This window comes from Leuresthes tenuis, unplaced genomic scaffold (assembly GCF_036924035.1).
Source record: "Leuresthes tenuis unplaced genomic scaffold, fLeuTen1.0.hap1 SCAF_14, whole genome shotgun sequence".
Lineage (NCBI taxonomy): Eukaryota > Metazoa > Chordata > Actinopteri > Atheriniformes > Atherinopsidae > Leuresthes > Leuresthes tenuis.
This window is the reverse complement of record NW_027325368.1, coordinates 6,151,713-6,163,094: the sequence shown is the minus strand read 5'-3', so window position 1 is coordinate 6,163,094 and position 11,382 is coordinate 6,151,713. Positions and strand designations below refer to the sequence as shown.

At 39.8% G+C, this 11,382-nt stretch overlaps 1 protein-coding gene across 1 annotated transcript in view; it reads right to left on the bottom strand.

The window, feature by feature from the left end:
* Window positions 1–7,094: 7,094 nt before the first annotated feature.
* The window catches only part of LOC140269146 (contactin-associated protein-like 4), a 100,166-nt gene continuing 95,878 nt past the window's right edge, over window positions 7,095–11,382 (bottom strand). The window contains exon 25 of the mRNA XM_072364171.1: window positions 7,095–10,516. Coding sequence (XP_072220272.1) covers window positions 10,320–10,516 — 197 coding nt within the window. The 3' untranslated portion in view covers window positions 7,095–10,319. The remainder of the gene's footprint in view (window positions 10,517–11,382) is intronic.

The following is an 11,382-nucleotide window of genomic DNA, read 5'->3' as shown; positions in this document are numbered from 1 at the left end:
AATTCCTGACTAGTCAAGTATCGCTCTCATTTTATTATCCAAATCATCCTCTCTGGTTGAGTTAAATGTTTGAGCTGATGGGGCGAGAGGAGAAACCTCTTTTGCACTGTCCTGAGCGACATGGTTCTTATCTTCTAACGATTCCAGCCACTAGGTCCCCAATTATGGGTGCAAGAGCCGTTAGGCTGAGAAGAATAAACCCACCTCCTTGACTTTTGAGAGCCAACTGCTTACGTTTCTTATCAGCCAGCAATCTAATAACTTTCTTTTGCTTTTTCAATCTCCGATATTAAGAAGGGGATAGCTTAATGTTACCCTTTAAAATATTCAGAGCAATCTCACACAAAGCTTTAAAGTCAGGTGAGCAATGGCTGAGAATGTCCTTACGTTTCTTAGGTGTGGCGTGGTACAGGGCTCAGAGTAAAGGAGCATTCCTTTTAATACGTGCAGACATGATCGATTACTTTGCTTTCAAAACGTAGACAACAGGCCAGTGACTAGGAAGTAAACCCGATCTCAGTCTGTATTGTTCTGGGCATGAGTGCATCAGGTCAATGATTGAATGCCCATGCGGGTTAGGGTTAGATTTGAAAGATGATGAAAGATTTAATCAGGAGCATCAGCTGTATGGAACAGATCTGTTCCTGATGCTCAACTGCTGAGGTAAAGCAGCTATGCCACCCTCAAATGTCTCCAGGAAACAAAAATGGAAATGGAAGTCACGCCTCGGAAGACTCAAAAGTCAAGAGTCACCTCCTGCAGTCCTTTTAAGGAGGTGATCTGTGACCAGAACCCCCAGTTTGCCAACAATTTACAGAATGTGAGTCAGATGTGATTACTGTAATGTTGCTTCATCCTCCTGGAGCTCTGTGTCGAAGTTCTTCTGTGTTTAGGACGCCCATCAGTTCCTGACCTCGGCTCTGGCACAGATTCAGAGTCTGTCTCCACTGCTTCAGGGGACCACAGCTGGCCTGGGCAAAAGCTACATCTGCCCAGTGGAAGACCACCTGGTGTTTAGGATGGAGAACACCAGGACATGTAAGATGGCATTCATCAATGTTGTCTGTTAGTCATGACAGGTTACATATTCTGATGGTTTAAAAAATAAAAGGTAAGTCTTACAGTAATCCTCTGTTTGTTCAGGCAATTAACAAAGGAACCATGAGGAGGTGGAAGACGCACCCATGGCCAGGAGCAGCCAAAGGAGCTTTTGTTTCTCTTTTTAATCTGAATGATTTTATTCTTTCCATCAGTTGTCAGAAAGAATCAAATCTAGCAGCAGTGAAAATATATCCATCACTGTCACAACCCCCTCATCTGGTACCTGCTGATAGTCGCACTGCGTTTGGCATCTTTGCGCATTAACAACTGTTGCCATGGTAGCCTTTTTGTCCAGGTTTTTGTCCTTAGAGGTAGACAACCAACAAAGCAACTGATGCTGTTTCTCCACTTTGGTTCAGGACAAAAGAGTTGTCAGTGACATTTTCTTTGCAACATACTACTTATATCTTGCAGATATAGTGTATAAAGTGTGCTTTCTTCTGTGGGGAAAATCGGGCTGTCGCCCTCAGCTGAACAGGTTGAACTCGTGTCTAATATATTGGTTTGCAAATATGTGCATTCCTCATGATTCAAAATTTTACCCACTTCACTGTTTCATTCATTACTTGAAGACCCATTTTAATTTCCTGCAAACCCCTGTATTCACTAATTACTTTTCCACTTAAGCTGTGATCATTTGTCAAGTGCTTTCCAAACTCAGGAAAATAGCGAAACGGATGTTTTCTCCTGCACTAATGAACTAAAATTGAGTTTCGACCATATTAAAGGCGTCAATTGGAGAAATTATCCTACTTTTATGTCATAGCAGTTATGCTATAGAACACACAAAACAGCACAACCATGTGGGATTGTGCCACATCTCTAGATTTTGTGCAAATGGAGCTGAAGTGCACCTCTTCTGTGGCTTTACAGCTTTTTTTTGTAACTCAGTCTCACCAATGAGAGCAAAGAGGAGACTGTGTTTTAACATATGTATTCATTTACTTATTTAGACCAACGTCAGTGGATTGCTTTGTCTAATCTTTGTGGGACTTTAGACCAAAGAGCATCGGAACATAAGTCAAAGAACACAGGCTAAATGCTACATACTGTAGCTATTTTTTTTCCTTTTGTTTAAATACCCATGTGATAATGTCATACATTCAAGTAGTTTTTCCAATCTTAGTTTGTGGTTCCTGTTGATTTACGAGTGGTTTTGTAACAGTTTCCCAAGACGTGCACAGTTGCCTTTGATTGCCACCTGTTCCCTGCACTCGTAGTCGTGTCCCCATGTCTCCCACACATCACGGCAGCATAGTTTCTTTGTGCCTCCACGATCTAAAATGCCTTTGTTGCTATCAAATTGCAACAAAATAAGTCATAGCAGAAGGAAATGGGTAAACTCGGTGTTCTCATCTGCTAATTTCTCAAAGAAAAGTCATGCTTTGACAGGTCAGTAACTAGGTGTTTCATAAAATTCCCCGTTTTAAACATTTTACACATTCTTAAATGTTAAGTGACTGGAATGAGCTGTTCTCTCAGGGCAAGACCCAAATTCAACAGATGTTCTGACAAACAAGCCCCCAGATTAGTCAAATGTAGTGTCTGAAGTTTGTTTACTAAGTGAAATGGGAGAGTGATAGTGGAGACTTTTTACTGCATGCTGCAGGTGGGCTGATGATTAGCATGCTGCTCATTTGATTAATTCAGACACCAGAGTGTGGAACCCCTCCACAGCCACTGAGACCACACACTGTAGGTGGGCTGGATAATTACTGCTGCTCTGTTTTTCCACCCAGCGAAGCAGCATGACAAAGCACAGAGGACTCTGCTCTAACTGATCTTTTTTCTTTTACTTTTCTTTTACTTTCGATGCCTTTGATGTTTCAGATTTTTTTTTTTTTTTTTTGCCAAGATAATCAAAACTGAAGGTTCAAACTAACTTTTTCTGAAGCTTACAACAGTTCCTCTTATCAGCTAAACGGTGTCTGTTATAGGCAAAAGGGAGCTCAGGACTCTTGCTGTGCCTTCTGTCTCGGTCCATCCTTCCCTTTTCTATACCGGCTTGATCCAGCTTTGTGTTAGGCCTTAAACATATCTCATTAAGGTTTATCAAAAAAGGTGCTTTGTTTAGATTAGAGAACATGGTTAGTTTACAATAAGCTACACAATAACATTTTACTGCGGAAAACTTTGCTAACATGTCCTGTGTTGCCATGACAACACGTCCAATGTGTAACCCTGCACACTCCAAACTGACATTTTGGGGTCACAGGCGGTTCAGTGAAGAATTTTTATTTATTTATTTTTTTTTGATGAAACGTCTTCAAGATCCAAGCAGGAAATCGGATCGTCAAGCTCTTAGGGTTACAATGACCTGGATGAAGTAGAATCTACACAAATGATTATTTTAGTTTTGAAATGAGACTTTGGATGTGGTTTGTCATTATTCTGGCTATGAGACTCATCCTGTTTTTAATCTATGCAGCTGCATGCAGTGTTATGTTTGCAGAGGCGACAGTGCAGGCTAAAAGCTGTGTTAAAGCAGCCCTACTCCTAACCTCCCCTGGTGTGTTGGTAACACACCTGGCATTGAATCACCATTGGTTCAAATGGAAAGAGCACCACAGAAAATTATCATAGTTGGACACGATTTCACCCATCAAACCAATTAGAAAGGCAGCACTCTTTTCAGACGACAGATTGTATTCATTATAGCAGTAAGACGTTCCCCATAATTACCCTTCAGAGGCTCCAGAACATGCTGTGCCCTTTCTAGGACACTTACGGGTGTACATCACTATCACGCAGCAAACCAAATTGCATGGCTCTTTCAATTAAATATCCCAGTAAATTCCGAAATGATTAGGATATTACTGTTTAGTACCCTTTTTTTTTTTAAGACACATTACATCATAAAAAATATTTTAAAAAACCCAGAGAGAACATTTGTTTAGCTGTCAGACATTTTATATAAACTTTTTGAAAGCATCACGTTATACCTTAACTTGAGGTAATTCTAAGGTATGTCTCATCTTCTATGAAATCTATAACTGTTATAGGTTTAATAGAAGATGAGAAATACCTTGGTACACGAAAGAAGCATGAGTTGCTATAGATGCATTGTACAGTACATCCTTTTTGGCTCTAATAATACAGATAGATAGTGGTTGGGTATCCGTTGCCAACACAGGGAGTTGCTCAAATTAGACTTAATTTAATGTAAACTTGACCTTCTGAATAGCTGTAATAGATCCAGTCTATAATTATGTTTTTTTTAATGTTGTATTTGCATAGCAGAGCATGGGTCATAGTCCAATACATAATCAATTAAACCTCCAGCTACGCTGCCCTATTTTGCATCATTATGTTTACTTCTTCAGTCATATCAGTTTTTGAGAGGGTATTTACATGTTACATTTTTAGACTGGAGCACCAAATTGAGTTGGATATTATTCTAGACTGAACCATTATATCAGCAGAGAGTCATCCCCTGTAGATTAGAAATAACAACCCATAAAATTATTGTAGATGGAATCTGTATAACCACAGCAATTATCTTGAAAGGAGAGTTGTATTTTCTGTTCAATGGAATTGGAGAAAATGAGGTCCTGATATGTAGTTCAGTCTGCATAAGATTCAGTGATCAGAATATTTGCTTTCACTGGCATCCACATGTGAATGCATATAAACTGACCCTGATCACTCCTCCGCTCACCTGCTTATGACACTGTGCTGACCTTTCTGTGATGCACTATGCAGTGAGCATGTGCAACATGTTTGAAACAAAGAGCGATTCTCAGGAATAGGGGGGTGAGGGCAAGTGAATGTACCAGAATGGTAATGTATTCACCTTCTATCACTTTCTATTTCTTTTGAAAAAAGTTGAAATGCACCGATCGAGTCCTGTGGGTCGTTGCATGGCCTTGCTTCAGCTGCCCTCTCCACCTGGTTCTTTTTCTAACTTTTCTTATGTTGTGTCAGCTTCTAGTTTCTTCTGTTCCTCCAGTATTTTATTGAGACTTCAGGTGGTGCTCTGCCGACTCTAAGCAGTAACTGGGCTGATAGCAGGGTTGAAACTCATTAATGTAAAATAGAGGTCAAATAATGAGCCGGTACTCTGTTATAATTAAAACTGCTGCATACAAACTGATTAATTTGGGATCAATTAACAGGATGTCTCCTCTTCCTACTGCCTTCTGCTCTTCACAATCGCAGTGAGGCCAAAATGGAAAACAATCTTCTCTCGAGTTTGAGTGTGAAGATTGAGTTATGGCCAGAGCTTATCGCTAACATTAGTGGAGGCTGCCATGAGAGACACCCTCTCACATTAAAACTGCTTCTTGTGGGCCAACTGATGGAAGGATTCTACTTTTGAGGGTACTTAAGGGACTGACAATCTGCAGTTTTAAAAGATGGATTGTGCTGCAAGAGGCCTCACAGGACAGGACACTGACTGAAGGAGGACACTGACTGAAGGAGGAACTGACAGAAGTCTGCAAGGCAGATAATGACGAGTTGATGAACACAGTCAAGTTGAATGTTACAGTGCGTGATGTGCATGACTAAAAACTGATGTTCCCAAAAAATGCATTAACTCTTCCTTCTCCACAAATCTTTGCAGGTTGTAGGTTACTTCAACAGTAAGACGAGGCCTCAAAGTTAGTGGCTCCTTCTGCTTATTCGGGGTGCTTTTATGTCTGGAACCGGCAACGACTCACCAAAACATGACTTTGACACTGGTTCATGCAAATTCTGGGATGTTGTACAGTTAATTGTAACAAAGTTGGGTTATTCCACGAGAGTAACCTTTTTGTGGCTTGAGTAATTATTACAGCAAAGAAGCTGCAATATGTGGTCATTTAGAGCAGCAAAGTCCACAAAAGGACAACGTTTGGGTAGATGGATGAGTCAGAAAAACATCAGAATGACCATGATTTGTTTTATAACTCTATAAAACTTTACTATTATCATGACAGGACATTTCCACAAACATACAGATGTTTCCCTAACCTTGATGAAGTACTACTTATGGACATCTGATTTGGAAAGAGATGAGTGACATAGATAAAGGACAGATTTCTGTAACTGTTTGACAATGCATTAAGAGATAGATTTATCACAAATTTAAAAGTTCTGTTTGGCCTTCAAGATTATTTCATCCTCATGTGTGACAGTGAGTCTTTGATATCCAGGCTGATGCAGAATATGTCTGTCATCTGGTCTCTGATCCCAAACAGTAAGAGAAGATTTGTATAAATCAAGCAGAGATTACTGATCTGAGGGAGCCGAGTCATCTTGCGTCCTCTGCAGTATGAGCCTTTAAACACACAGAGAGACTAAGTGGGACTTCAGAGAATCGCTTTGACACCCAAGAGGTGGATATTTAAGATGTTATCGCTTGAAATATAATAAATATTCTAGGTTGAATGGTTTAAGCAGCAAAACAGGGTTCTTTGTGGATGAGGCGAGTGTGAATTCTTCAGCTGTAGGAGAGGTAACATTCATATTCTATTCTACCAAAAAAATAGCAAAATCATTCTCTGGAAAAATGTTTTTATTCTCCTCAAACAAGATTTTGTTTGTAAGCAAAGAACCAGAATATGGTAAAATCTCTTAAACATTGTTTAATTCATGGCAAGTCACTTGAATTCATTGACATCACTATTTTTCATCACCAATACTACGTGCCCATACATGTTTACACGGATTGTTCAGCTTAAGTACAAATCTTTTCAAAAACGGAACCAAATCACAGACTCAAATATCTTGAAATGTAAAGTAAAACATGATTGAAAGTGTGCGGACACGCCCATGCAGCCTTGCATATTATGATGGTGTTACGAAACTTCTCTTGTTAGTTGTAATTTAACTGTAAGTTCTGTTTTCTGTAATCCTCACTTTTTTCCCTTTTAGTTTAAAAAAAAAAAATAATTAAAAAAAAATGTCAGCTGCTCATTTTTATACCTTTTAATTGCTAATTTAGTTTTGTGCCTGTCATGTTCAGCTCTGCATTTTGGATTTATGTCTATGGACTTCCTGCCTTTGCAGTGGTTACCTGGTTTCTCTCCAGGTACTCCATTTTCCTCCCGCCATCCCAAAACATGCATGTCAGGTTAATTCATCTACATTTTCCCTTGGAGTGACAGTGAGTGTGTATGGTTGTACACCGTCTCTGTGTGGCCCTGTGATGGACTGGCAACTCGGTGCACGAGGGGTCCTAACTAAATGCAATAGGACTCATCCTTTTGAAAACAAATATAAAATAAATTCTTTCCTCGTTTTGGAATGAACTGAAGTTACAGAGCAGTTACTTGTACATCAATGAACTTTGGCCAGGAGAGATATAGAGAGGTCAGTTTTAAGAGTGGTTGGCTTGGATATGACCCATATGCTTTACTGTGTAGAAGTCTGCCCGGCAGCAGAGGCAAGGATACTTTTCCAGTTTTAGTGTGCTCTGCCACACAGCAGATCCACAGCAGCGGCAACTGCTTGTCAACTCCAGCATCAAGACCACAGTGAGAAGATTGACGCTGAAGAAAGCTGCCATCAGTGCTAACTTCATGTTGCGGGATCAGAAAATACACAAGGAGATTAAGTCTAAAAGTGCTCTTTGAAGATTTTGCAACTTTTGTCATTAAAATTCCATCTGTGCTTTGGGTTCTCGCAGAGAAATGATGGCATGTGGTGATAAACAGCTGCTGTCTATCCTCTCTGATCCCCGTCCTCTCTGTCAGCAGCATTCTTTACACATGAGCTGGATTAACACTTGGAGGGATCTCCTTAATGTTTATAGCGCTTATATCGTAACGCATTTTCATAACCATGTCTGCTCGACAAACTCCTTCAGATTACCTTCCTATTCTCATCTCTCTGCTTGCAACTGAATCACAATCCACCTGTCAGATTGAAACAGATTAGCATTTGGGAAACACAATAACTGTCTCAGTGTGCAGTGAACGAGGTGACAGCCAGCCACCATGTTATAGAGTGTTTGCTGCTGACAGCGTTAAAAGCCTCACAGTTCAAAGACATTAAGAGATCGGGGAGAGGAAGCTCCCTGCAGACAGCAGGGAGAAGAAAACTTTTAAGAGGAGATGCAAAGTAAGGTGGATGTAAAATATTTTTAGTGAATTGCACAAATGACAACTTATTAAAAATTATCAAGGTGTTTTGGATTTAACAGTTGGCCTCCTGCCAGTGCTGTGTCCCTTCACTTCCAAAATAAAACTTAATGTCCAAGTGAGTTCATTACTACCCTATTTGTACCTAAGATGCCTCAAAACCTGACTGCACCAGGATTCAACTCAAACACAATGATCTAGACTGAAGGCTGAAGTTGTTTTGAGAAAAAGGATGAGAAGAATTTAGTCTCTTGTTGAAGGAGATGGAGCCCCTCTTTGTACGGAAAATTTTGATGCTACATTACAAAAGAAGACCTTTTTCCCCATAAATGCTGAGTCAGTTTGGTAACAGCGAGTTTTAATTTAGTTTTTGTGGTCTCATGTGTCGATGCCTTTGAAAGGCTTGTCCTCGTAAGCTTCAAACTAAATTGAAATTTTTCTGTTTGACATTACTTTACTGTGCCAGTGGTTGGCCATCCGATGGCTGTTTATGTACTTAAAGCCAAACTTAAAGTCACTAAAATAAACATTTTTAGCCATACAGTGCCGTAATGTTGCCTCTGCTTCTCTTTGTAAAATTCTAAATCAAACAATTCAGATGTGATTAAAGTGTACATTCCAGACTTAAATTTAAAATCATTTTAGTTCACTGGAACTGCAGACAGTGATACACAGATAAAACACAAGGTTTCTCTGACGCCTCGTGTTTCAAATGTGATTTGCAAAAATCTCGAGGCCTGAATGAAAACAGCCAGTCAATAAAGTTGTGGAGAAGTTCTTAACTGGTGTAGATGACTCGGATTGTTATTAACCTGCATGTGGATGACGGCATCCTCTGCAGGAAGCTTTGGAGGCAAAGTGGGTGGGGCCTGCTTTACTTTAAAAAAAACAAAAAAAAACAAAACAATCCTTGAGATTACATAATTACAAATCCAATTTGATTCTAAATTTATAGTCTGCCTTCTCTGAGTATTTACAGTCTGTGCCATCTGTACAGTAGTTTTAAATGTAAGAATCTATTTAATCTGAGGATTGAGAATATCTCCCTACCGTATATAGATGCACCTTGTTTGTTGTACTTATAAGCAGCAGTTTGAAGAACAATTGCCATCTCTAACTAAGGGCTTCACCAAGCCAACCATGACTGTAGTTAAAACCGCAAATGTTATTTACACATCCAGCAGCTGTGGTGTAGCATTTAGTCTCTTGGAACGTGTGTCTGTCTCCATGGTGATGGTAAACCAATACCCCCCCCCCCCCCTTGTTTAGTACTAGTTTTGTCTCCACCAACTCCAAAGGGAAACATGACTTTTTGGCTGCTAAAAAAGTCCAGTCGACCCGCTAGCAAGATGCAAATTCAGTCTGTTATATGATGTACTCGGTGGACTTTTTGTCTGAACAAAGATGCCTGTTGGTAACAAAAACAATGCCGTGAGAGCAGAGTGTGTGTAATTGTTGGTCTTACACCAAAAAAATTGAAACTCAAGGTTTGTTGTGAGCTTAAACTCGCAGCAAAGCTCTTATAAAGTGAAAAGAGCTGCAGGTTCTGGATTGTCACATTGACATTTGACTGCTTTAAAGCTTAATCTAAGCTCAAAATTTTAATAATTTTCCTATCATATGGTCAAAAAATATCTTCCATGGAAGCAATGTCTGCAAACGACAAGTAACTTTATGATGTGGGAGGGAAATAAAAAAAAAACAGATGAGATGGGTGGATGGTTACTGAGAGATTTAGGAAAATGTGACCACACGAGGGCAGAGCTTCACCTCTTCCCTGCGTATATACAATAAGAATACTGATACCTCCATCACTTCAAACATTTCAATATGACAAAGTGACATTAGCCAAAGATTGCTGCAACATTTACAATTTTGAATATTCACAGTTGCTGAAACACATGTATCACAATCTTGAAGTCCAGCTGTTGCCTGTTTGTATCATTATATTCACAATTCGCAGAAAAGCAAGAGAAACGCAGCAATGTGTGAATTGTTCCTCTTTGCTTTCCACTTGCTGTGGAGCCACTTCAGCCTGAAAAGTGTCTGAGTGGCGCTTGAGTGCACTGCAAAGTCCTGATGGGTGTCGGGACGCTCTTGTCTACACCCTCAGCTCTAAAACACCAGCAGTACATCAGCTCATCAGGCCTCCTGTTAGATGAAATACTCCTTTGGGTTTTCAGAGGAGAGATTCTGAGAGTCGGCCTGGTTGTTGAAAGGAAAATCTGGACTGTCCTCCTGTTTGACTCCCTTCCCTTCCTGGTTTCGATAAGTGTCCTTCCTCCGGTAGAGAAACCTGGCAATTATAGCCAGGCCGGTCAAAACCACAAAGATGACAACAGCTATGACTCCTGCAACACAAAGGTGAGATGTCACATACAAGTGTTTTCTCTGAGCGATCAAAGACGAGAAGCAGCTACTCTGAGATCAGAGCAAACTATTATTTCCCTGTAGCACAGTAAACCTTTCCCATGAAACTCTGATGGTCTTGCTAATCCAACTATGGAAAACATTAAACATCTTCAATCTTTTGATCAATCAGTTTCATCTGCTCTAGTGAGCCAACATGGGAAATACTACAACATATTACATTAAATTGGAATTTCAAAATCAATCTGAAATCAATTTAATACCACATTATAGTACAGAGTGAGAGTGGTTTTTATGAAAATTGAAAAGTTTTCCCATTAGCAAATAATTCCTGCATAGATTTAATTGAGTAAGCTGCCCTTTGTGTACTGAAAAGTTTAATGGACAATTTGAAATGACTTTTCTCAGGGTTTCACCTTTCCTATCTACACAGTTATAGATTGAACCTTTTCAGTCTCCACTTTGAATCAATCTGTGCTGGCAGAGCAACAAAGTTTAAATTAGTTTCAAATAGACTCCTGCCTCGCACATCACTTTACTCGTACTTCGGCACCTGCCCATAACTTTGCTAACCCCACTTTTAAACTTAAAGGGGAAGTTCAGCTTTTTTAAACCTGGACCTTATTTTTGGAATAAAACATGTTCATCTCCTCGTCGATAACATTTTGTGAAAGTCGGCGTCCTTCGGACGCTATTCACATTACTCGAGATCCGCGTATATCCATATAACGGAGTGAACGGGGCATTGATGATGCAGTCTCTAAATAAGGCTTTATCTGTCTTTATTTCACCAATACTTTAAGACGAATGAATGAATGAACGCGTACTATAGCTCTGTTATCTCATA